General features: G+C 49.8%; 1 protein-coding gene across 1 annotated transcript in view; it reads right to left on the bottom strand.

The window, feature by feature from the left end:
* SYT16 (synaptotagmin 16) overlaps positions 1-27,836 on the bottom strand; it is a 45,429-nt gene that overhangs the window by 4,480 nt on the left and 13,113 nt on the right. The window contains exons 2-4 of the mRNA XM_078871701.1: positions 23,066-23,239; positions 8,571-8,591; positions 8,253-8,510 (exon numbers count right to left, since the gene is read on the bottom strand). Coding sequence (XP_078727827.1) covers positions 8,253-8,510; positions 8,571-8,591; positions 23,066-23,239 — 453 coding nt within the window. The remainder of the gene's footprint in view (positions 1-8,252; positions 8,511-8,570; positions 8,592-23,065; positions 23,240-27,836) is intronic.

Here is a 27,836-nt window from a genome sequence, read left to right as displayed (position 1 = left end):
GCCACCGCCACTCCCGCCACGGCGTGACGGTCAGCATGCCGCACAATGTCAAGGGTTTATTAGATCCCCACACCTCTATCCACATGCCAGTACAAATGGTTAGGCCACAGTTAATCGATTGTCAGGTCACGTGTGGGGGGTTCAAGTGTGGGACCTCCTCACCATTCCAAGACGTGTGGCCAGCAGGGAAGAGTAGGCCAAACTACTCGCTGCAGGGTCTCTCTCGAGCACCCCTTTGTGAAGGCCCTTCAGCCAGCAGTGGTGTGAGCAGGGAATTACAGGGCTGCACCTCTACAACTATACACCTCAAGTCAACGCATGGATGCTCAAACAGCGATGTAAATTGGTGATGTAAATCGGCAATAATTGTAATTCAGCACCAGGATTTCAGAGAGCAAACAGCTTCTTTTAGGGACTGGCACGGAATGGAGAGGAGCCCGGGAGATTGAAACACATCACATTCCCACACACGCACACACACACACGCACACACACACACACAGGCTGCGGGGATGTGGATACGAGGCAGGAGGGAGGAGAGTAGAACAGCAAGGAGCTGAAACAGCACGAGAAGCAAGCACGCGAGGGCCACGGCAAAATGAAAACTGCTCCAAAAGATAGGGCAGGACTGACGCGGTGCGATCACACGCGGCGGACGGAGGGAAGCCATACTCTTACTCTTAGTTTTTTCGGTAAAGTCACGTAGGTAAAAAAATGAAATAAAAATTAATAAAAATAAAATAATAAAAATCACGACGTTTCGGAGGCAACACAAGTCTCCGTCATCAGGTGGGACCGTCACAGTCATGTGACTTTACCGAAAAAACTAAGAGTATGAATCCTTACAGTCACGAAAGCTTCAAATGTGGAGGGAAGCCACTTGGCGAGGTGGTCCGTTGAGTCGGGGATTGAGAGAATGGGGCGAGGACGAGGTGTCAATCTGGTGTCAATCTGGTGTCACGCAGGACTTGGAAGGGAGGGGATGGGACCGGAGAGCGATGGAGACAGAAGAGGGATCTCGAGAGAGGTTGTCTACCAAACCGGGCCGTGCCCGGATACAGGCTGGTTGAGAATGATGACGGCAACGATGCACAACCTAAGAAAAATAAACCAACAGCCTCGTTACCGTCACGCGATTGGCTCGCTCGTATGTGTGTGCAGCCGACACGAACTGCGACGGCCATACAAATACAGTGCGGGGATAAACACCGCACGCCAAAACACGCCGGTAAATGCTTTTGGAGACTCATCGCTATCACCGCGCGAAGATATCCGTGCAGGCGCGATTATTCCAGTTGTACACGCACGCTGGACGCGTTGATGCACAGCCCTGGCGTGGACGAGAGCCTCTTAAAGCTACGTGGGTCACGGGGGTTATTTGAACATACTTCGCTAAGATGGGCAGTGTGGGTTGGCGACCGCCAGCTGCAACGATGGATTGTGCTGCATCCCCCTCCGATACGCACCACGTAGCCACGCAGCCTACAGCACCTGATACGCAAGCGGAGGGGTAGCCCAGCCAAGCGCTATCCAGGCTCAAGCCCGCTTAGCTTGCGAGTGTCGACGCGACCGGGCGCGTTCCCTCGCGATGTTGGTCACAGGCGCGCACTGTACGGTGTAATACATCTCATATAAATAACACAATCAAATTATTCAGAAAAAACAACCCCCACAACATTAAGAGTTTAGAAGAGCGAATATTACCGGGTATTTACAATCCATAACATCACTCGACAGCATTGCCCCCCCCTCACCCCCTCCATTTAAATGTGCACGCTGCTAATGTGTATTTATCATACGGCGCTCATCAGCCGTCTCCCTCATTAGAAATGCGACACGCTCCCCTGCACGTGAGCACGCCGCCGCCGCCGCCGCCCCGGCTCGTGTCTGTGGCGGCACCCTGCTGCATACTAATGCCACAGCTGTTGCCAGCGCCCCCCCCCACTCAGCCAGCCAGCCCCAAAGTGGCAAAAGCAGATGCGGCGACGTTTAATTCGAGCTCGGCTCCAGATGAAACCTCCACGTTTATCGCTTCTCCCCTAAAAGATGCCACTTCTCCGCTGGGTTCTCTGGGTTCTTTTCAAAAGCTCCGAGAAAATGTTGACGTCGAAAAACTCTGGGGAAATGTGGAGTTTTCAGAGATGGCAACGACTCGTTCATCCATTCATAGATAATGCCCCGCTAAAATATGACGTAATTTTACGGATAAAATGACGAGTCATACCCAAGCGTCGACACACCTTAACGCTCGCCAAATATCTGAATAATCTTCTCAATAACATATGCAGATGTGTCTCTCACGGTACTCAATCAGCTGTTGAGAAGAACGAGGGCCATTATACATCGGTGGGGTGTTCATAAATGGCTAACCCTCCACGTCGCAATCGCAATTCGGCACGAGCGGTGCGAAGGGCAGTCTTGCCTTTTGCACTTTCATTCTCCAGCCCGTTTTCAACAATGCTGCAGTGGAGACTGGCGGCAATGCGGAGAGAATAAACATCAGACGGCATATTCTCCACACTCGCTCGCCTGCATCGCAGCATCTCCAGCGAGCGAGCGAGGGAGGGCACAACAGGGAATCGGCGGCGTTATTCATTCTCTGCGCGTAAACGAATTGTTTTGTCTGGCCCAATGATTGACAATCTGCGGATGTTGTACTCTCTTGAAATGTTGAGCTTCCTGAAGTTCTGTAAAAAAAAACATGCAATTGGTATCTTACAATTACGGGGCTGTTTTACAGTCTACATATGATTCATGCTGTTGCTGCACCTCCAAAGCCTTGCCTCGCTCCTTAACCCTTTCTCTCTTGTCCCACTCGTATAACTGTCGGTCTAAATCAACATACGTCGCGTGCTGTAACACAGTCTTCTGCGATGTTTGCGTTTGTATGCTGGAGAGGCGCATTTCAATCATTTTAGATTCACAGCGCCATTCACACTGCCAATGACCTGTTGGACAATTGACTTACGGCTAAAATTGGATGCCGGTATATCGCTTAAGAAAGCATAGAGCGTACATTTTAATTTAGAGTCGTAACATTCTCAAGGGCAGGTTTGGTATTCAAATACTGTACACGGCTGCAGGTTTATGTTGAGACGGTTGCGTAATGCTTCCACGGACATAGACGCTGGCTTAAAACAAGACGCACACGGTGATGTCCGAAGACATTTGAACAGGTCCAGGGAACGTCAGCGGCAAACAACATCCAAGTCTGCTTTGTCCAGTGACATCACTCTGACCACGCACTTCATGCGGGTCACGGCGAAGGTCACGACGCATCCGCTAAACAGGACTTGTAGGACTTGTAGCGGCACGAAGTTGTGGGTAGCAAAAGGCAGTGCAAACAAATCCACCGTTGGACTGTACTCCTATGCTCTCGTGTCTATGCTCACCAACTTCACCAACCCGCACGGACGAGCGTGGTGAAGTATGGTGAAGTAACCTCCGCAAGCGCGGTAAGGGGAGGCGCTCAGAATCGTGATATTTATTTCTCCTGGAGGAACCCGATGAGCGTTAGGGCTGTGCGCACGTGCACAGGTATACAATCGGAAATTTTTGTATCCACGAATACATTAATCGTACCTCTATGTATTCTTTACAATGCCAGTGAGATGAATACATCTCAGTGACACAAAATCCACAACTAAACAATCTAGCCAGGCCATTGGGCAACCTCTAATTTATACGGGAGAATACTGGGATGCATCCTTGTTTCCGGCGAATTCCGGATACAGCATCGCAACAGTCACCATATAGAAATACTGTGACACTGTGACTCATTCCCAGAAATCACGTAACGAGAACGTACAAAGCAAGGTGACACACGAGGGCCCGGTGCGCAGAGACGCACTCGCACACACACAAACCCGCACTCACGCACACACACAAACCCCCACTCACACACACACAAACCTCCACTCACACACACACAAACCCCCACACACACACACACACACAAACCCGCACTCACACTCACACACACACAAACCCGCACTCACACACACACAAACCCCCACTCACACACACACACAAACCCGCACTCACACACACACACACAAACCCGCACTCACACACACACAGAAACCCGCACTCACACACACACACACACAAACCCGCACTCACACACACACACACACAAACCCGCACTCACACACACACACACAAACCCGCACTCACACACACAAACCCGCACTCACACACACAGAAACCCGCACTCACACAAACCCCCACACACACAAACCCCCACACACACACACACAAACCCGCACTCACACACACACACACACAAACCCGCACTCACACACACACAAACCCGCACTCACACACACACAAACCCGCACTCACACACACACAAACCCGCACTCACACACACACAAACCCCCACTCACACACACACAAACCCCCACTCACACACACACAAACCCGCACTCACACACACACAAACCCCCACTCACACACACACAAACCCCCACTCACACACACACAAACCCGCACTCACACACACACAAACCCGCACTCACACACACACAAACCCGCACTCACACACACACAAACCCGCACTCACACACACACAAACCCCCACTCACACACACACAAACCCCCACTCACACACACACACAAACCCGCACGCAGCGCGGTACGAGCGAGTGACGGTTCCCGCCGTAGTGGCGATTCTTGCACAGCACCCTGGGTGGTAGACGTCTCGCGCGGCGTCTGTCAGAGTTCACACCCATGCAGGCACGCGCACGCACGCACGCACGCGCACGCGCACGCACGCGCGCACACGCGCGCTCCTGCACACCCACAACAAAGACAAGGGTAGCCTGAAAAGACTGTTAGGGCAAGTGCCGTTAGAGAACACCTATGAAGGCCAGCATGGCACACGAGGGAGGAGAGGGAGGGGTGGGTGGCCAGCACCACGCCCGGCTGCCTTTGTCTCCCCAGTGGCGAAGTTTACACACCGCACCAGGTACTCATTTTAGGCTGAGTCAACCCAGGGGGAGGCCCATGACCGGTTCAGATAATCGTCACTGGTGTTGGCCGTGAGCGGGCATTGAACCCGTGTCGCCGGGTTCGTAGCGCAGCGCACTAACCGCTACACTACGGCTCCCCATAGAGGCACGCACACACACACACGTGCACACACACACACATGCGCGCTCCTGCACACGCGCGCTCACAAACGTTCACGGACTAAGTGCGCCGCAGTGCACATATTTTACGCGATAAAAACGCGAAAATAAAACGTCTCGTTGCCCATCTTGCCAAACAAACGACACGAATCTGGGCATTTGTAAGGTAGTAAGCTGCGCGCAGGAGTAATTTGTTTATAGCGGCCGTGTGGTTTTCGTGAATGTGTGTAAAGTGTCCGCGGACAGATGGCCCAAAGGATGGGATGTGTTTTACAGAGCATAGCAATTGCAACTCATCGACTTCCTTACAAAAGGAAAATGTATTTGATAGATTTGAGAAATGCTCGACAAATGTCATGCAGACTATGCAATCAGGTATTACAACTGTGAGTCATGACCCCACTCTCAAACCCTTTGCACAACACAGCTGGTTCTTCTACAGGGTAGCGATTTCTCTTATAAATGACCACGAGCTTACGGAACTAACGCTCCATGAGCATAAGATCCCACTGCACACTAATACACTCCAGTGAACATTACAGCCGATTGAGTTTTCCGCTGTGCATTAGTTTGTATTCACAATTGTAATTATTGTGTTCATTGCTATGATATTTATATCTGCTATGCCCTTTGTTTCATTTGTCATTGACACGAAAATGTAACATTGGCGCAGCCAGGAAACGTCAAGTTCACGTCACTACTCGCAGAAGAGCCTCCACTCGAGGGAGCTGAAGAGAACCTTTCGCGAGGGTGTTTGGACAACTCTTCAACGCCGGCCAGACATCTTTAAAGATGTGGGGAGCACCCACACTTTATCCCACCGCACACGACCTGTCGATCAACTGTGGGACACCCGTTTATACCGCTGGGTAAGACTGAGGCCTGGGGCATTCAAGAAACTTGCACAGACTGCCACACCGGGAGATGAAATCGGACCGATGACCTCTGGATTCGCGAGTCTAATGCTCTAACCATTGCACAAAGGCAGCATCCCTCTGCTCAAGAGATGCAAATCCAACAGCCGATACACTACTCTGCGTAACAAGCGGCTCAGCCCACGGGAATATCACCACAATACGAGACACGGCAAGAGAGCCTCTGTTGTGCTCCCAGAGCCACTGCACGAACCATCTCAAAGCAGTCCTCCCACGTGCAGCCTGCTGTATGCACAATGCAATTGCATCTCCACTGCAGATACCATCCATACCACCTCCGTCAAATTTCATTATGCCGATAACATCACTAACTGCCGATCATGAACCGACACATATTGGCAATGACGCAACTAAAATCAAGCGAGTGCACTCCGTCACCGCGAGAGTCGTACGACCGTGCTGGCTAAAGGGGAATTGTGATCTCGGGGCGTGCTACTGCTTGGCTGTATTAGTTACCAAGATAAACGAGATTTCAGGATGCCATCCGAGGGTAATTAGAAACAAGGCAGAGGGGGCAAGGGCACTCGTAGCAACACCAAATATGTTGCTTCCAGGAGGCAAATTAATTCCAAATTCTGGCTCAGACGTATTCAAACAGGCATAGTCACAGTCATATGCATCACACCAGGCCGACATCAGTCATGTTGGGAAAACAGCTAGATTTGTTGCACGGGATGCCCAACAATGCAAAAGCTCATGACATCTCAGTCACACAATCCAGACACTCACTTTGGCAATGCGGACGCTGACAACTCATTGCACCTTGTGGGAGATTAAATCAACATCTGACATCACCCACAACCCAACCTCACCTGCATCGGTTTTCCTCCAAACTAGGACCCACAGCAAACAGACTGAGTCTCTGCCTTTAAACATTGGGCATTTCACCAGCACTGTTTTAAACAAGCCTGACTCTGCTCATGAGCAACTCAATGTCGAAACCAACGCTGCTGAACGGATGCGCTCGCAGGAGAAATGTGCGCCCAATGAGACGTGTAAGCAACACTTTTTCAAAATAGAGTAAGGAGCATCTACTGTACTTATTTTCTGGAGTCCCCAATCCCCAAGGACCCAGGACCCCTGGGGGTCGGGGGGAGACGCATTTCTGGAGCCCAGCCCCGGACTGCTCCGGCCGAAATGAAGTCACGAGTCCAGAGGTGACAGGCAGATGCTTTATACCCTGCCTGAAGCTTTATACCCTGCCTGATGCTTTATACCCTGCCTGAAGCTTTATACCCTGCCTGAAGCCAAGTACGGTCAGCCGCAGAGACACCAGCGCGGTGCAAGGTGCCTGGGATGTGATTATGTATGCAGAAAGTGTCAGTGCATTACATATGCGCCCATCGATGTGGTCGTTATGTAACATCCCGTACACTTACACGGGGATTCATTCTTTGTGTTTTGCATTGAACAATGTATAATGCACCTTTTTATGAGTTTAGATTTGGTGTCATAGTAACCTGGGTCTGTCGTGAAAACGCACCAAGGTTATCACACCGTTAACATTCACAAACTGCCAAAACTATAAACCGTAAAGACATTTTCTCGTCTGTGCTTTAAACAAAGCCAAAAACACATTATGGTATTTCTGACTTCATCTCAAATCATTAACGTGATTTACATTCTGCCAAGGTAATATTCATGTAACTATTGCCCAATGGGTTTTACCTGTGTCAAAATAAACAAAGCTATCGCATGAGTGCTCACTTATTCAGCATTGTTATGTTAATTGCCACAAGCGACGATGAACTAAATGTGTTTATTTAACAACACACCCGGTTCAGAGGGCACACAACGATGACGGGAATTCACATCTGCGTCGGGTCTAAACGCAGCGGGCGCAGGCGAGGCGCCAGGAGAGGGGATGCGCAGACAGCTTGGGAGGAAATTCACGAAGCTGCCCGATCACGGCAGCGTCCAAATCCAACCACCCCTCGTCAACAAGTCTTATGCAAGAGGGACAACCGGAGGGAACAGAGAGTAATTCGGATAGCTCCCTCTGAGGTTTAAAAAAAAAAACACGAAATGGGACGTATCACGGGAAGAAACCACTCTCACAATGCCAGAAGAGGGGAGATTGGCGTGTAAATGCATCGTCTCGAGCGGCGTGCGATTGTTTTTGCCGTTACGTCGCTGACAAGAGTGCGAGGGATGGAGGCAGGGAAGGAGGGAGCGGTGCACCCACCGTCGTCGAGTGACGCCTCGCCGCTGCTGTAGCCGTCGTGCGGCGAGGGGGCGGTGGGGGTCGGGCTCGGCCGCGTGGCGGCCCGCGGCGTGGCGGCCCGCGGCGTGGCGGCCCGGCCGGCCTGCGTGCGGCCCACCGTCGCCACCTGCTGCACGGCCCTCTCCGACGCGGTGGCAGAGCGGAAGCTGTGCGAGCGCGACACGCTCTCCTCGAACTTCCCCATCACCTCCTCGTCGCTGTCCGACGAGGACACGTCATCTCCGTCGATCTCCTCCTCGCGGCCGCCACCACCACCACCACCTCCTCCTCCTCCGCCACCTCCTCCTCCGTAGCTGCGCACTGCTGGGCCCGGGCCGGGTGGAGCACACGGAGAGCGGAAAGAGAAATGTTCCAGCGTCCGATTGCTTTGTAAGTTTGCACGCGGAGAGGAACAACTTTCAGAATGAGATTCGTTATTTAGAGCGGAGGAATCCAATGGGCTGTGAAAGCTCTTTTTCACAGATGTCCAGCAGGGTCACGTCAGCAAGTCACAACAACAGACCATAAACGCACGCTTCATTAAACAGGTTCATCATCGCCATCATCGTCACATCCATCACCATTTCCTGCATTCACAATATTCGTTGCGGGGCAGAAATACATTTTTGGGAGACGGAAATCTATTTTGATGAATATATTTTTAAATAACTGATAACAAAAAAGTGACTGCACACGAGACATCACCAGAAGGTTCTCCCCGAGCAGAGCACATGGCAGCCTGACATGCCCAAAGGGCATGAATGGGGTGTGTGTGTGAGCGTGTGCATGGGGTGTATATGCTTGAATGGGGTGTGCGAGTGTGTGAATGGGGTCTGTATGAACGTGTTGTGTGAATAGGGGGGTGGGTACGAAAGCTGGACATGATACTTGAGGGGGCTCAGCCCTGTCAACCCGAGCCACCAGCCTGCCTGACATTGCCATTTCATAAACCAGTCTCGGCAACACGTCTCTCTGTCCGTCCTTCTCACGCGTCCATTACCATCATCACGACGTCGTCCATCACCATGACAACGTCGTCCCTTCGGTTTTACTCGCCGAGTTTCCCCACTCACAGCCTCTCCCGGATGACGGTCTTCTTTATTGAGTCTCTTCTCGTCTCTCTCACCACACTTACCAAAAAACTCCGTTCCTGCTGACCGTATGTTACTATCCTCTCCCTTGAGCCACGTTTCCACCGCATATTGCGTGGATTACAAACCCTGTCACCCGTGTTCTTGTACAGGGAAATTGAGTTTTCAGGTCCATACGGCGCACAGCCGTTTCAATACGGGCAACAACATTTTTTGTCAATTTGTTTGTGTTTCTCCCCTGTGATGGGACTTTGTAGGATGAACGTTGAGATTTATAAGGGCACGAGGTGACCAATAAGGTCTCAATTGGTCTGTAATAAGGTAGGCACTGATAAGGGGTTGACAGGTATGGGATTGCTGGAAAATAAATATTTTTTATATTCGACCATTTCGCAAACTACACCCTTCACACTGCTGTAGAATTCCCAGGCCTTCTCTGGATCCACCTATTGACCTCTCTTACATCTTTCCTGTCATGGTAAACAAACTCCCCGAGTACTTCTTACGGAACCCACTGGTCCCATGGCCTTCAGCAAAGTGCACAGATTCAGAAGCATTGATTCAGTACAAGCAAACTCTGGACCAGTTTCCACATATACTGTCTCATCAGCAGTCAAACTTGCTTGAATCAATGCTGGTTAAGTGGCAGATGTTATAAGCAAGAGCCCTCTCTTTAAGATATTGGTCATAGTGTGACACTAAATTATATAAAATGCAACACAAATCAATGCTGCCGAGTTCATGCACTCCCAGACGGCCTTGGGGTCAATGGGTTGTGTAAAAATATACTTTCATGTGGAGAGACAGATAAATTATGGAGACGTAGCATCTCTTTTGTTATTCATATTCACCACAATGACGCGAGCTAATGTTCTGCTAAACCTTAGCACTCAAAATGTTCTACCAGGAGACCCAAAGGAAAGTAAAAGAAGAGACAGATTAGAAGGAGTTAACTGAGAAACGGGAAGGTACAGAATGAAAGCAGCAACGTTATCAGTTAAGAACGAGAGGAAAAAAAGAGGAGGACACGTGGATTGTATGGATGAAAGGGGAGCGCAGGTCACAGAGTGGAACAGCAAGGACTTGTGGACGGAGCTCTTTCAAGGATTCCTCAAGGTTGGTCACAGGGGAGACGAAAGTGCTGTGGGAGAACATGAGGCTGACTAGGATGATGAAGATGGGTCGTCATTAGACGGAGCTAGAAAGAACATGGGCCTATGGAGAGAAAGCGAAACCCCAATGGATCGGGAGAAAATAACTGTACCAATTTATAAGGACACAGGAAGTGTGGAAATTACAGAAGGGTAACATTACTGTGGCACGCTGCCAGAATAAAAGAGTTATCGACGGAAACGTTGGGAATGAGGTCGATAGATCCTTGACACAAGAGCCCCGTTCATCCAGATGGGCGGAGGTCCGTCACTGATGCTGTATTTGTTAAATCTGTGAAGTCATGGAAGAGCATTTTGGAGGATGGCAGAAAAACGGTCAAGGTATTATCCTCGACACTGACGCCATGATGAGCAGCGCGGCGTGGAAACGCTTAAGAGGAAGCAAACGATAGGGAGCTGCCAGACAGAACGGAGGGACTACAGCGGGTGTGCGGACGCTGCGCAGAAACACAGTTGGGATGCTGTGGATGATGGTTTAAAGTGAATCGAGAGTTAGTGTGGGGTCGTGTGCCGTCACCTGCACAGATAAGAGCCGCAAGTAAGCAGTAAACCGACACAGCAAGGGTGACGGCAAGCAGTAAACCGATACAAGGTGACATCAATGCTCCTTGTAGATGATAAAGATACATGGGCAGAGAATAAAGGGGCAACGCAAAGACACTCGCATCTGTGCGTAGACGGTATTGAAGAGACGGGATTGGAGGTGAACAAAGTTCAGCGTGGCAAAGGGCGAGGACGTTGTTGTGAAGTGGGGAACTGTGAAGCAACACAGAAGGGGGATGAAAGCGAATGGATAACCTTTGAAAGTAGCAAGTGGATTAATGCACGCTGGTGCCAGTGGCTTTTTGCGTCAAGAATTGAAGGGCGCTGCAACCAGACGCTTGCACTCATAACGAGCGAGACCGCTACGCGTGCGACCGAGTTTCATTCGAGGGATAACGTTTCACCGACTGCATTTCATCACGGTGAGCAATGAAATGCACTGTATGATGACGCAGTCATGTTTTTCCAGATGGCAATCTTTTTTTGCAGTATGTGAAGTATATTTTGCAACCGGTATGTGACAAAAAATATATAGGACATCACATTTTTACATAAATAGGAATTAATTATACGTTAAGAAGCAACTTTTTCTTTTGACGGATGTTTGTTGTCATCAGACCGAATGGAAATGCGTCGATTAGTCCGTCACCCTGCACGAGTTGAATGGCCAACTCGACGTGTTTGGAGCATTTTCAATCAGGATGCGAAACTGGCCCCGGGAGAACATCATGGCCAGCCCCATTATGATGCAAATTGCCAAATTTGAGTCATAAAATAGACGCCTTCTCGTGACTCTTGGCGATCCATGGCAGGTCCATAATGCTTCCGTGAACCATCAAGGATTTTCAATTTCGATGACAAATAACCGACTTAACCAGACAACTTCCTGTGCACACGCGGGTGGGGCCCCACGCTCTGCCCGGTGACAGCCATTTTGTTTTGCGTCACGTGCGTGCAAATCGTCCACACGTTTAAATTACGATGACCCCATTCTCCGGATTGTAAGGCGCACGATTCCCTCCCCGCCGCCACCCCCCCTTGTATTTTAAAGCAACGTGTTCCTGGTTTCTTAAAATCCGGAGCGTCTACTAATCTGCAGCTCTCGAGAATCCACGGGGTGGATTATAATATTATAAGATTCATTATAATATTATAATATTAATTATATTATAATGATTATAATAATGATATAATAATATATAATTATTTTCATAATAATTATATATTATTATTCCGGCTCAGATCGAAGCGGAGCTCGTTTGCACCTTCTACGTGCACGACGGTTTAGCCATCGGCTGCTCCGCACTCGTCGAGGGTCGGCAACTCGGTGGCCACGTGACCGCAAAGCACGTCGGCAAAGGAGGAGCGATGGCACCGAGGCGGCAAGAATAAACAGACGACCACATTCCACACGTTCACAACCAGTCTACGACCGGAGGGGAACACCCCGACTCCACCTCCTCCTCGCCGATGTTTACGTTTCATCTGGGCCATCCCACAACTCCCTTCCCCGGTATAACGAAGAGCCGACCGTGATATTAACGTGGGCAGCAGAGCCCATTGCGTTCAGGGAAACTAATATTTAACTCCAGTTACTGCATTATTTTAACTGTAATGCATATGTTAATGGCGAAAAAAACATTTCAAGGAATTATTGACTTATAGCTTTCGTGACTGCAGGAATTCATATTCTTTGGGTATTTCGGTAAAGTCACGTAGATAGTTACACAATTAATAAATAAAAATAAACAAAAAACCACGACGTTTCGATCACAAATCCAAAAAATATTTCAAGGAATTATTTATGTTTATTGATTTGATAAAACTGCGAGTGTTTGCATTTTGCTGTCATCTTTAAACATGAAAACACGAATAAAATGTATTCATCCGGTTGTTGATACAACCAGCGACCTACTGGGCCTCCGGTTAGCGTAAGGGTGATGATGGTCACAGTGTTGCAATGACCAAGGTTGGGAAGATATGCGTTTATGGTTCAAGGGTCTTAAGATCACTCATTAAATAACATATTATAACTTGATATTAAAAAGAAACTCCTCTACACAATAAAAATATTGACAAAAATGTAACTCATTAAGACTGAAAATAAACAACGATAGCTTTGGAAAAAAAACTGGAAAACCGCTTTGCAATTAAAAACTTCAATCATGTTCCTGCTTCGTTAAAATTACTCCAGAACAAAACAGCGCTAGAGGAACGAGTGGTGGCACCTGGCGCAAGTGAAACGATCCACCCTGGCCCATTCGATGATTGTAACTTGCCGACCGGCCTCTACTGGACGTGTGAAAAAAGAGCTTGATAGCTCATCGGATTCCTCCTGCAGTCTAAATAAAGATTCTGATTAATGATTCCGATTCAAGGCTACGATCGATTTGAGAACCTACATTGTGGTGAATGTAGCGCCTACTCGTGGCTGAACGGGGTGAACCTATTGCATGCAGCATGCGTGAATCGGAAAACATTGCTTCTAACCCAACTCGATGCTTTCGCCGCGAGCTTGAATATTGAAGGTATAATCAACGCAGCGTCACAGCATCTCTGTGATCTGGGTAAGGTGACTCACAGTATCTCGACAATGGCGTTACATGGGGCAGATAAGGGACTCACTCATGGGAGAGATAGGTGACTCACCTCGCACATCGCTCCCCAGTAACGCCATTAGACTGAAGGTCAATCAATAACCATAACTCCCCACAGCAGACAACGCGATAGACTGGGAGAGGTCCGTGCCTCAAAGCAATTCTTGTGACTATCTTCACTGCTCAGGTGTCCCACGGTCTCTCCCACAGCCCCATCCCTACTGCTGCCTCCACCGCCTCCACCTAGCAGCTGACCTCCCCCCATGCCTCCTACTGACCCCACAGCTCGATAGGGCTGCCGTGATATCGCCTTGTTATCCTCATCACACACACACACACACTACTATAATGGGGCAAGTGTGAGTTTGTTACTCTGTCCGACATTTTTTCAAGCGCATTTTTTTAGGGCATAGCAAGTGCGAAACGTGACTGCATTCAATTAAGTGTTGCCTTAATGTATTCTTTATGTCGGTAAACGTTTTTATTTAAAATGTGGGAAACGTTACACGCGGTTTATGACATTCAGATTAGCGCGACGCGTTTACGCCACCGGTGACCCATTTACGAGCCATCAGTTGAACAGTTGATCATCCAGCAGCACGACTCTGACGGGCGATGATGCCTCTACTGTGGAAGCAAGTAGCAAGTCAGCGAGTTTCATTTTCAAAAGGTCAAGTCACTTAAACAGAGAAAGGAAGAAGACAAGAAACATTTATTTTAAACATTTATGAACAAAATTGCATTGCTTCAATTTCGGTAAAGAAAAATGTCATGTTCATTACTGAACTACACACTTCACACTTGGCCTATCGATTTATAAAAACTTGGGGACTTTTATTACATGTTGTAACCAATGGCGGAGCCAGGATTTTCAGGTAGGGGGGGCAACCCCTCCAGCAATGAAAAATGATAGAGGAGTTGTTAGTAAGTAAGGACTTGTCCTTTGCTTTTCATTCGACGCGTGTGCGGCGATGGCGCAGCCATCGATCGAGGGTCGAATTCGAACTGCGTTGTGTGTTCGGCATCGCACTCGCTGAAGGTGTTGATGCCTTCAGGGAAGTCGTGCATTGTATACGCAACTGCGCACAATTCTGTGAGTCGCTTATAACCGCTTTGCCGTTACTTTTTGCCAATTATGGACTCAGACTATTGTCCTATCATCTCATAGAGTCCCTGGCACTTAATAATATGCTACACAGTGGCAGTGGGGGGTCACAAAATGCCGATTTATTACTAATAAACCCCACTGATCCGATTTGAATGGTAAATACGTTGTTTTTGAAAAAAAAATCCTTGATGTTATTGTATATCCATTTCTTACTTAGTAGTTTAGATTTCACTCATTCTAACCTATGAAGCCATCGCCGTTGAACTTGAATCCCGAAGGCCCCTCGGCCCTCCGCAGGACCTAGGAGGTGCTGGCCCGAAACGTCGTGTAAACAAAGGGGCAAGTCATCATGAGACCTGTTAGTAAAGGGGCAAGTCTCATACATCCACGCCGCCTCATTCCACCCAGCAGAGCAACTGGGTACGCCGCCGCGGCTAGCAGATCTCCAGATCGCGTGCGGTGAAGTATGGGCACTCCCACTACTCGTCCTAAACGCGCTACCAGCGTAAAAGAGTAGGCCAAATACCCTCGCGAGCGACTCCTCGAGATCGCCCGCTCGAGTGGAGGCCTTTCCGCCAGCAGCGGCATGAGCGAGGTATCGATGGGCTGTACCGTCGCCTGTTCGTGAAAGGCTCATGACAAAGTTGGAGCTATTACCCCAACAGCAATATCAATGTACAAGAGCAATGCCGATTTAAATAAAGTGATGCCAACATCAACTCGGAACCAGCAACGCTGTTTACACCGCAGTGGGCACAACCACGAGGGTGGCGCTACGCCGCCATCTGCTGGCCGTGTGCAGAACTGCACCGCGAGCCTCGTGCCAGGGCACCACCAACACCGCCGCCGTGGACGTCAGCAAGCCACCACCACCACCTCACTCCCATTGGCGCCCGCCACGATCACCGGCACCTTCTTGTGCCCGGCTTGCTCCGAGTGAAACATTGCACCGAACACGCACTCTTGTTCTTTAGAGAAATGAGAATGTGCCGGCGTTGACCCGCGCACATTGCAATGCGAATATTCAACGTCGACGTGACCCCGTGTTCAAACACGAATGCAGCGGCGCTCATCTCTCTTGGCAGCCCATTGCCAGGATGACAACTCCACATTCCTTTGGCGGGGGGGGGGGTCAGTGTGTTTTTTTTTTATCAAATGCAGATGTTAGACAACAAAATTGTCAATGTCAAAGGCAAACGATCACACCAAGCAAAGGTAGAAGAAAGGTCTTCACATTAGTTGCAAGAAACTGGATACGTCGAGAGGCAAAGAGGCCGCAGGGGGGTGCAGGCCGTGAAGTCGAGACGGTCAGCAGACAGCGAGCGCTGGGAGGTCCATTCCATCGTTTCCTTTTAAATGCTTGAAAACTCCGGAGGAAGTAGAAGACAAAGGTCACACAGCCGAGCAGATTCGTTCCTCGTCTCGGTGGAAACAGGAGAAGAGGCAGGACAGAGAGAGCCGGCAGCCAGGGAGGCAGCCAGTAGGCCCAGGCCCAAGTCCTGCGAGCAGCAGCAGCACCACGAGGGTGCAGCGGCCATCTCCTCGCAGCGCCCGGTCCCCCCCCCCCGTGCATCGCGAATCGATGCGTGTGGCGCCCGCTGCACCAGGTCAGCAGGAAGCCGCCGCCGTTATCAGCAGCATATTCTCCAAATTACAAGATGCGCTTTTTCCCCTTTGAGGCGAGCGTGTCGTGAAAATGCGGTAGGAGTGAGAGACCAGATCTGTACAGCCTGATTGGCACAAGTGCGAGGCCAGTGCCACTCCCCCGAGCATCTGGAGACGACACCCCGTGACCCTCGTACCATCTAACGCCACCCGCCCGCCGGACACGGTCAACCCTCGGCTGCCTTTTCAAGCGACTCGCCGCTCTCACCTGAGTTCCTGCTGCTCCCTTGACGATAGACGTCCGCGTGGTGGCCATCGCCGTACGAATTTCTGCTCGAGTTCCGTGATCGGCGCGGATCTTCCGGCACGGGCGTGGGCCTCTCGTCCCGCTCGCCGTCGCCACGCTCCTCGTCGTCGTCGTCGTAGCGCTCGACCGCTTGCGCCCTCGTCTGCGCACGCGAGTCGCCTCTTCCGTGGCTGGAGCCGGGCGACCGCCCCCCGTTGCGGTGCTCCCATTCGCCGTCGTCGGGCTGGCTGCCGCTTCGCGAATCGTCCGCGGCGTCCGTCGGCGGACTTCTGGTCGGCGTGGGACCTGTGATTTCCGTAGTCAGGTTCCCGATAGCCTCCGTCACGGAGTTCTTGGCCTGCTCCACAACGGAGCCCAGCTGCTCCACCCAGGAGGACAGCGAGCCAAAGTTTCCCGAAAAGGCCATCGCCGCCCTGTGTCTCCCTCCGCGATCGTTTACCTTCTTCTGCCCGTGTCCTTCGCTTTGAATTTCAAATACCGAACTTGGTGCAAAATCTCCTCATGGTGGAAGAAAATAAGCGTCTTCACAACAGAAGGAAGAAAAAAAATCATTAATAATACGACGTGAATACAGCGTTAACGGCTCTCTGCATCAAACAGGTCAATGATGGAACAAGACGGTATTGTTTACGCGTACCACGCGGATTAGAGCGGCGCACTCCGGAGGGCTCCATTAAGGCCGTGCAAGGTCCCTCCGGAGGTGCGAAAGGAGGCAGAGTGGAGGAAGGTGGAGAGGGGCTCTTGGCAAAGCCGCGTAGAAGGAAGGGGCTTGCGGGCGTTTGCACGTCACATTGAGGCCCCGGAGAAGAAGAATCGCCACCTGTGCAACCTTACGCAAGCACACGGTGGGCGTGCACAGCCATCCTATTGACCGTCGACTGCAAAGTATTACCGTCGCTGTTATTGTGAACGGGTGCGATGGCTTTTGACCAATTTGGGAGACGCTTACATCGCCTTCATCAATCATGGATGCATTGACCGTGAGATGGCAGACAGCAAATGGTTCACGGTGCACTTAACAGTAGGGGGCTGCCGTGTGTGCGGAGCGGGACAATTGGGTCTGGGGCCTCTGACTAATGGCGATGTTTCGGCGGTCCCCTTAATTAATTTAACACCGCTCGCATTTACATCCTGCCGAATCCATTGTGCCGTCATCGATGGCAAAGTGGGGGGTGGAGGGGGGGGCGTTTTCACGTCTTACTTCTGCACGAGGTTCACGCCGCTGTACGTTGGCGAGCGCATGTCCGCAGCGAAACGTTACTGCACTTGACTCTCGAGCTGTGCCAAGATGTGCACCACACTGGCGCAAGCAGCACAACGTGTCGCAGTGTGCCTCGCCATTCATCTCCGCTTGCCAAAGGTTGTGTGTGTGTCTACTGGGGTAGAACTTCTAGATCCGTTTCAGTGGCTAAGTCAATATCAGCATTGAATTGATGTAACAGCGCAAGCTGACATCTGGCAAGTTTAATCGGGAATAAATGTTTTATGTGCAAGTCTATCGTACTGCCTACGACCGAATCACCTGGGATGTGCCCAATCTCACCAGAGCTCAGACGCTAAGCGGGTTTGAGCCTGGATAGCCCTCGGATGGGCGCCCACCGTACATAAAACATGTGGCGTAGACTGCTGTGGAGCTACATCGTCAGCGGAGAGCAGTGCATGCCGTTCAATCATGTGGCGTCTGTGCTCCCCATCCTCACCAACCCACACGGACCAGCATGGTCAAGTACGGCCAAATCACCCCCCCCCCAATGACCTGCACAGCATTTGGGAGGCACCTCATAAAAGCAGTGGATTGACAATTATGGCAGTATAGGTATACTGTATGTACAAGCATCAGTTAAAATAAATCACTGCGTACCCCGACACATTGCAACCATATGACGCTACTTTATCCGTAAACGATCTTTGAGCCACTAAGTCATCCCTCTCCACATTTAATATGATGATATGTTTTTTGCAGTCATTGCTAATGGTGCTGACTGACACTCTCTATAGCAGAGAACCCAGCTCATTCACTGGTGGCTTGCCCAGCTTCAATCCCAGGATCTCAGTGGTGCTGCAGCTCCTGACAATTCCCAAGCCACCCGCCCATCTCCAACAACTCCGCAAATGTATTTTGCCTGACATTCCTCGCCCTCGAAGACACCGCCGTGACCACCAACCACATCAGAACATCAACAGGCCGAGTGCACATCTCCTTCACGAATGGAAAATTAAAGTGGTCATGCACCCAACAGCGATGGGCCACATAGTAAAGCCACTGTAGTCTGTGATCCTTCAATGGAGGAGGAGGGATAGCAAGACGACACGAACTCTCTCCTCCTCAAGCCCTCTTGTCGTGGCGAGCAGCAGACCTCGACATTGGCAGAGCTCCTGGACACATTGCCATCCACAAGAAAAGAACCTCCATCCAGTATCAACAATTTAAACTCCAAAACACAAATGAACAAGATTGCACTGATAGGGTGTAAAAATGATGGTCAGTGGAGGACACAGTGTTCGTTATTATAATTCAGCTGGACCAAGCGGATGGCGATATTTAAGCAATCTCCCACCTTGGAAATACACATATAAACAATTGGAAAGTGTTTGTTCGAATGTGCATATATATCACTATTAGATTGATTAAATGTGTGCCCTTGTTGTCGTGTGTGTGTGTCTGTGCAAATACGCATGCTACAAATACCACATATCCACAAGGCTTGTGCGTATTAATGTTGGAAAATACATCGGTGCCTTGCGCTTACGTCAAATAACCTACATATGAATATCAAATCACAGCACCGAGTATTAAAACATTCATGGGAACATTAAAATACGATTTTAATAGTGTGCCCTATGCAGCGGGTGAATATACGTTATGCAATTTCCATTTGTGCGTTCCTATTCAGTATAAAAGTTACACGACCTCCGCACAATACCTCGTATGAATCGGGGGAATTCAAAATGGTTTTTTTAAAACATATTCTAATAGAAAACATTGTGCACATGTCTAGAGATAATGCTTCCTCAATATATGCATTGCATTATTGATACGTATCCTATATAAATTGCAGGCGAGTCAAGGTTGAAGCAATAAATGCCTTCGTTTTACATATTAAAGAAAATCACCGTGCAAAAATATCAGTGCACAGCACGCAGCGCTCGAAGACGTGCATCCTCGTTGTTGTTGTTGTTGTGATCAGCCCTGTGCTGCGTCTGTACAAAAGCAGTGGACAGCGCAGTCCAGTGCTGGATGAAGGCCTCCGCATGCCACGACTGTTGAAGTGGTTGCTTGGCCATGCCACAGGGCCCGTTCAAATATGGTTCGCCGCTGATGTTAGCTGTGGCCGGGCTCATCGCGCAGTACACACGAGCAGATTGTGAGACAATGACACGTGAAATCCGAGAGAGGGAGACCGGTCCTGGGTTTGCCCAGGATTAGCTCGCTGACCAGCCCCTTCTGGATATGTGTGATAAAGAGCTTCATAGCTCATCGGATTACTCCAGTCTACATAAAGATTCTGATTCTGAGTTTCAGAGAAGTCTAAACTGGATATTAGCAAAGTGTGTTTTAGAAAAGTGACACGTGGTCCATGCTTTGCCTTGTTGACGAGAATGCTCCTATAAAACACTGCTGCCAGAGGGTCCATTTGTCAATGGACTTGAGTGTCATGTTTTGTTGGCAACGATACAGACCCCTTTCCTGTTTATTATGAATGCATTACGTACATTATGAGCTAATGCATGCAGCGCATACAGCCAGATTACAGCAGGGAGAAGAGTAAACAAGTCTAATTTACAGTGTCTGACACGCTATTGAGAAACCAAACATATTCATCTTCTGAATTGGCAACAATGCCAACAACAAACAAACCCCTACTACTCTATGTAACAATGATAATAATACTCTTAGGTTTTTTCGGTAAAGTCACGTAGGTAAAAATAAAAATAAATAATATATACATTTATATTATTTATTTTTATTTTTACCTACGTGACTTTACCGAAAAAACCTAAGGGTATGAATCCTTGCAGTCACGAAAGCTTCAAATCTAGAATGATAATAATAGCAACGTCGACGCGGTGTCCGTCCGCTCTTGAAGAGAGAGAACGACTCAGCGGCGCGAGGAACCACAGACGAGCAGGAGCCACGGGCCCAACTGTCACAGACGATTACCCGAGATCTGTGGTCCTCTATATATGAAGGTGTTATTGGTCAACTCATGACTGTTTACATATACTGGGTGTGAGCCTATCTACTGCATGCAACTTTCACACCCCAGTATATAGAATAAATAAATAACGTTAATACACAATAGAAGGTTTAGAGTGAATAATTGAAGCCAGGGTCATCCAAACCTCCTGCACTGAGGGCCGGATTGACTAACATGCTCGGGGCCGTGGGTCAGCAACGGAATAATTCATGAAGAATTGAACAGAGATGTACTCAGAAAAGAGATAAGAGGAAGCTAGGAGGTTTATGCTTTTAAAAGAGAGATATATACAGTATATAAAAGAGAGACATGTTTAAAAAGAGAAATATCCGAGATTGGAAACGAGTTGGGAAAAGGGAAGTTACAGATTGGAAACCCGTGAATTCAAAAGATAAGCGACACAGAAGGGATATCTATTCATAAGAGATGCTTATAGCCAGCGTTTACTGTATCATGACAGATACTTCAATATCCAAGGATCATTTCGGTCTGAAGCTTGAAGACTGGACATGAGGAGTGAACCCTAAAAACACGAGCAAAGCGCTCCGAGCTCCAAACATCGATCCACACCAGACACCAGAAATCACAAGGGAGCACTTGCCCCAGTTCTGTACGTCCTGGGCATTAACACAGGAACCTAACATTCATAATGGACCTTAGTCTGCCTGTATGAGCCGCAGATATAAACACTGAAGCCGATGCATTATAGATAAGGGAGCCATCATCTGGCTTTCTGAGCCACAGACATTAACAATTAACCAGAGCAATTACAACGGTGCCTTGGTCCGGCTCTGTGAGACTTGGTCATTAAGGATGATGGTGAACTCGACGAATCCCAAATACATTCGAATCTTACACATCCCATCAACATCCTCGGTGGCGTTGCATCGCTAATTATCAAGCTACGGCCTGCCATGCCTTCAGTTGCCGTTGGCAACATACACAACACGTTACAGTGACAATGGACTTCGGCACGCCGCCTTAGGCCAAGACTGCAGTTCATTGTGCTTATTGATGGAATGCCACGGGAACATTCCCGCTCGTGCCATTCCATTTGCCGTGTATGGATTTCAAGGTGCGTAGAGGAATGTCCCTTTCAACGCAAACGGAATGAACGACATTCACGGAGACGATGCAACGCAAAAAGTAGCCGTGGCCATGACCACATCTCTGGACGCGACACAAAATGGGGGGGGGAGAGGCAAGACACATCGCGTCTCCCTGCGGCGTCCTTGGGCCCAGAGGCCCAGAATATCAAGTGGGCAGCAACAAGCAGCACGGTCAACGTTGTCATCGATGAGAGTGAGCAGATTTCTGGGCAAGTGGAGGGGGATATGCTTGGTTCTCCAACAGGTTTTTTTTTTATCGAGGTCAGAGAGTGAGGATGTAAAATGCTACGGGGCAGGTAATAAAGAGGACTGCCCGATTCGTAATATGGTTCCTTCGTGTTGATCGTGTCGGTGCCAATGTTGAACTGGAACCCTCCACCACCCGACAGAGCCAGCTGATTCACGTTGTCACGTGGGTGAATGTGCCAATTGATTTGGTCTATCGGCAAAACTGGAGGAATGTTGAAAGGAAAACACAACAGTGACAATGACTGTACGACCTTTTGCTGGAGATAACAATAAACTTGATCGAGTGTTCAGCAAAAAGCTCAGCTCTCGCGTGACCTGAATCGTATGGGTCACAAAAGCCCACAAATACAAAGAGGAGAGAGACAGCCTGTCAAAGGTGTGAATGAAGATTCCCCATAGAGAAGAAACGAATGGGGCGTGAGGCGGTAATGTTTACGTCAACAATGAGAAAACATTAAGTACATCAGTCATCCTTCATCGCCGGTTAGGAGACATCGTTATAGTTGGTGGTAATGACGTTGGTTTGGCAGGTGTTTACTTTTTAAGCAACCTTGATTTAAAAAATCAAAACTCTTAAAAACTCGCCCAGCACCAATCAAGATGTATAAACCGCACCTCACACTTGACGCGCAACTACTCGCTCAGACGTGGACAAAGCAGCTGCAGCCAATGATGGAGTTGTGCGATAACGAGAGCAATTTGGGTTGCACAACCGATCGCTCGCGCGTGGATCCGCCTTAAAAAAACTTGCCCAGATATAGCGCAGGGCCAGCTCTAGTGCAGTGCAAAGCATGTGTCTGCAACGAGGGGCATACCGAGCTTGTCGTGAAGACTCCGCTTGTCCTTCCTCTGCCGTAGCTGGGCCTCCAGGCAGGGCAGGCCTCCCACGTCGGCGAAGCACAGCTTCTTGTTGATGAAGAGGAAGAGCAGCACCAGCAGCAGCACAAAGAGCCCCACCGCCGACAGGAAGCCCACCGCCTCCGGGGAGACTGCCGGTGGCACGGGGAGGAGAGACAGCGGAGGCCACGAGCAGCGAGACAGTCACCGCTGAGCGAGGCAGCAGCAACACTCGCTGGGCCACAGCTCACAACCAACTTCAGCCGCATTTGGCAAATGGGAGGATATTTGAGACTCCAGACAAAGCCCGCTCATGCCACTCAACGCTCCATGCATTCACATTCACGATGGATTAACGATAACAATAAAGGTGGCGTTAATGATATCACAGGAATGTCAATTTACAATGGCGATGGGTGGCGCACGCCTGTAATCCAGCTCAGCAGAGGTGGCGGCAAGGGTCGGTGGGTCACACGCACGTTGTGAAACATCCTTCCCGTGGGCGTCGAGGTAAGAGACGGTGGTCAACACGATCCTAACAGGATGGGATATAGTGTTGCCCCTTCGCACACGAGAGTTTTCTCCGGGTGCTTCGGTTTCCTCTCCCACTTGTATGCACACTCACTCATTGGTTGAAAATATCTTAAGCTATGTGCCTCCGTGTCTGTGGATTGCACCGCGTTGTGTGATGCAATTGCATATTTGGTGCAAAATAAAACAAAGCAGCTTGACCCCACACAGTAAATGCCAAATAATTCATCGTTCGTGTCATTGTGGAGAACATAAGTAGCAAAATAAATAATCAGACAATTTGCCTCCTAAACAGACCTGACATTGATAATAAAAGAAACATATTTTTCACACATCCCATCAGCCACACAGCGCTTGCGACAAGAGGCAAACTCTCTCCGCCCGGCCAAGTCCGACGTCTCGCAGGCCGATCCCTCACGGCGACAGCCGGCGTGCTCCCGACGGAGCTCTTTCCCTCTCGGAGCGCCGACACAAACTATTACAGCGGCCGCGCACATTCACTCGCGGAGGAGCCTTACCCCAGAAAGCAAGCGCTCAAGTCCAACGGACAGTTTTCCATTACGTCGATACATTCACCCATGGAAACGAAAATGTCTCCGAGTTTTGCCAAACCTTTTTTCATTGGGCATGTCAAAGAACTTTTTTTTTTCTCCAATTATTACACAACCACCGAATCTGAACAACACAAGCGCAAAGATTGATAATGACCGTTCTGTAACGACCGCCAACCGACGGTCGATGGGAGTCGCCCACTGCCACACTCGCGCTGAAGTTTGCAGAACGTTCGCGGAAACGAATCTTGCCTATTTGGACATCAATCTGCACGGATGGACACATCGGGTCACTTGGCGCTAGCACACCCAACCACGCAGCCACATCGCGAAACGGCTAATCGCACCCCGGGCACGCGAGCCTCACAGTCCCACATTCACAATTCGTGCACCGACGCAGACGACGAGATGGCATTCGGAAACAAGGACATGAGCGCACAAAAATGAACGGAAACCGAAAAGTCACGAAGAGATGCATTCCTGAAATTATACTGAGCAGCAGAAAGAGAACCACAAGGATTATGGGACATGCGCAGGCTTATTAAATCACTCAAAGTGTTAAGGAAAGTAAGTTGTCTTGGGCAGGATAAGTTGCTAAAAGTGATGCTGGACAATGGCCAAGAATGACGACGGACTGGAAGCCAAGGAATGGAACGCGTCGAAAAGTCGTCCACCGTGGAGGTGGAGCGATAGGTCCTGTGCAGGTGCCGGGTGGATTCACGTTTCGCAGGATTGAGGAGACCTTCATCCCGCAGTGGATAAACCACGGCTGACGATGATCGATCCATGTCATGGAAAGCACGATCTTGTTGCCCTTTGAAAGAGCAGCCCTGCAGTGTGAGCCATGCGTCACAACCACGCGGCCGTGAACGTCGCCTTCCACCGGATTTTTGGCGAGGACGCGCCGATGATATATCCGCGTTCCTGGCGGCGCGTGACGCGTCCATGCCGCTGCGAGGTGCAACCACCGCGCGCACAATGAGAACGAGAGCCACCCCCACCCACAGGTGTTGCCGACTCTGTGCCGAGGCACGAGATCACAACTCCCCTTACAGAGCTCGGTGGATGAGCAGGCTTGGTTGGGGCAGCAAAACTGAGGGAGGCGTCACACTTCGCCGAATGGCGTCATTGAAAAAACATCCAAAACACGCGAAGGTCATGTGCCTTTTATACACCGCGTGCGTCGTACCCACGCGGCTAAGCAACACTACATCTTAACAAACAAAATGAAACCAAACTGGAAGTCAATAGGAAGAGGTTCCCGCGTATGTGAAAACATAATAATCTCGCGTACAGGTGGCGTGCGGATGACCACATCATCGCGCGACCGTGAGAGATGGCGACGGGCGGCTTGGGGAGGGGCCTTCACCCAGCAGTGGACAGACCATGGCTGACGAGGATGATGATGATTATAGGATCTCCCAAGCGGGTGGAAGTTGTGGGGATGGGAGAGATGGGTGGAATGTAGAGGAAGCAGAGAGACAAGAGAGAGAGAGAAGCCACTCGGAGCACAGCTGAGTGCTGGCCCCGGGGCAGCTCCAGCACAGCGACGCCGCCGCCCCCTCCTCACACGGCGCAACGCAATCGTGGACTTCGTGCGTCGCGGGGCCGCCCGCGACGCGAACCACCCACGCGCTGTCATCCTATTGTGCGCCCGGCAAAGCAGCTCCTGGGGGTGCCAAACGTCAAGCGAACGGCACTCCCCGTTATCATCCCCGCACCCACCCGCCCACCCGCACCGCACAATGGAGCACTGCATGGGGAGAGCGCGCGCAGTCGCCCACACAAAGCGGAGCGCTCGCGGCAGCGCGAGGCCAACGGACCGGGCGGCGCAGCACGGTCCAGTGGCCTTGCGTGGGGCCACCAGCGCCATGCAATTTGCATTATGAACGCACTCTGCACGCCGCACTCTGCACGCCGCACTCTGCACGCCGCACTCTGCACGCCGCACTCTGCACGCCGCACTCTGCACGCCGCACTCTGCACGCCGCACTCTGCACGCCGCACTCTGCACGCCGCACTCTGCACGCCGCACGCCGCACGCCGCACTCCGCACGCCGCACGCTGCACACGCACCAGGCTGACGCGACACTTGACAGCAGTGTGCAAGGAACACGATGTTTGCGGAGGCGTTTAGGCAATTTGGCAGCCAATTATGCAGAATATACACAAAACTGACAACATAAAGACTTGTCGCTTGCTCTTCTTTTAAGAACGTATTATTAAAGTAACAAAAAAACTGTATTTCTTTACAGCTATTTCCTCTGGACAAAATTATTTAGTCGGGGGTGGGGTAAATTGTACTGTTTCCACGGTATATATATACTGTATTTTTTTCAATGCAATAGGATATCAATTATATCACGTGACGATTTTGACGATATCAGTTTACCATCGCTTTGTAATTGTTTCACTTTTATTATTGCACACTCTTCGTGCTCTGCCGTACTCCCCAGTGCAGCAAACTATCACCAAACGGTTCTTCGACTCAAGTGGACTCGACATGAGCCCTTCACGACTTCTCATCATGCAACTAGACAACTTACAATGCTTACAACGTGCATGCTATCAAAACATCATGACGTCATATCACTGGCATGCGGTTCCATTAATCTAGGAGACAAATGGCACGCGACTTCAATTGTTATTTAAAGCATGCGGGCTTTTGCGACCAACATTATGATTCACACTTTATTTTGAGGTCAGACAACGTAAGTCGATTGTGCGTCATGCACCCTCCGTCACCCGACACAGCCAATTAATAAAGCCGTCACATAATGAACAAACGTGGCCAATCTATGACGGCTTCGCCGTGGTCAATCTACGGCCGCTTCAGCAGCAGCAGCAGCACCGCTGTGCTGGAGAGCGTTCCCGAGACTGGAGGGGGACATTCTAAAAACATTCTGGAAAATGCCTGATGATGCTGATTGCAACCGTCAACGAAACGTCCGTAGCCTGTAGCCACTTGTTGAACGCGTGTGGCTCGCTGTCCAACAACGTCTCGGACGGTGGTGGTGGTGGTGGCGGTGGCGGCGGTGGTGGTGGTGGTGATGTTGGCGGTGGTGGCGGTGGTGGTGATGATGGCTGTGCTGAAGCAGTCATCTACTGGTCACGTTTGTTCATCACGTCACAGCTTTACCAATTGGCTGTGTTGGGTGGAGGAGGGTTTAAGACACAATTTTTCCTGCCTCTCAATCATGAGCTCAATTGTTATTGTGAATTGTTACTGTGGCCCTTTCATAAATATTATCCCGGGAAATAAACACGTAAAATAAAATAAAATAGATCAATGACAATCATGATATGATAATACTATATGTAGCAATACATAGAGTGCGATTTGATTACCACTGGACCTTATATCACACGATATACGGATACATTATATTGTAGTATCACAACCCTCGTAAATTGTTAATTCCTCATGGTTTACACAATCATACGCGGGTGCCGGGCGGTCGCATGAGCTGTTTGCTATCATTTCGTGCCATACACCTTTGGACAACTTGTTTCCGTGGTTAGCCAAGGGCAATGGACTTTTTACACCAAAGCTTTAGCTTATGAATGAAACGAGAAACATAATTTGTTATGACGAACGTTACGATCGCACACGCACGAGCAGGCTTTCCCATAAGTATTTTTTTGCAAGAGGATATATTAAACATGC

The sequence above is a fragment of the Lampetra fluviatilis genome, chromosome 33 (genome assembly GCF_964198595.1).
Source record: "Lampetra fluviatilis chromosome 33, kcLamFluv1.1, whole genome shotgun sequence".
Lineage (NCBI taxonomy): Eukaryota > Metazoa > Chordata > Hyperoartia > Petromyzontiformes > Petromyzontidae > Lampetra > Lampetra fluviatilis.
Note: the sequence above shows the minus strand (reverse complement) of the source record. Positions and strands in the feature narration are given on the sequence as shown.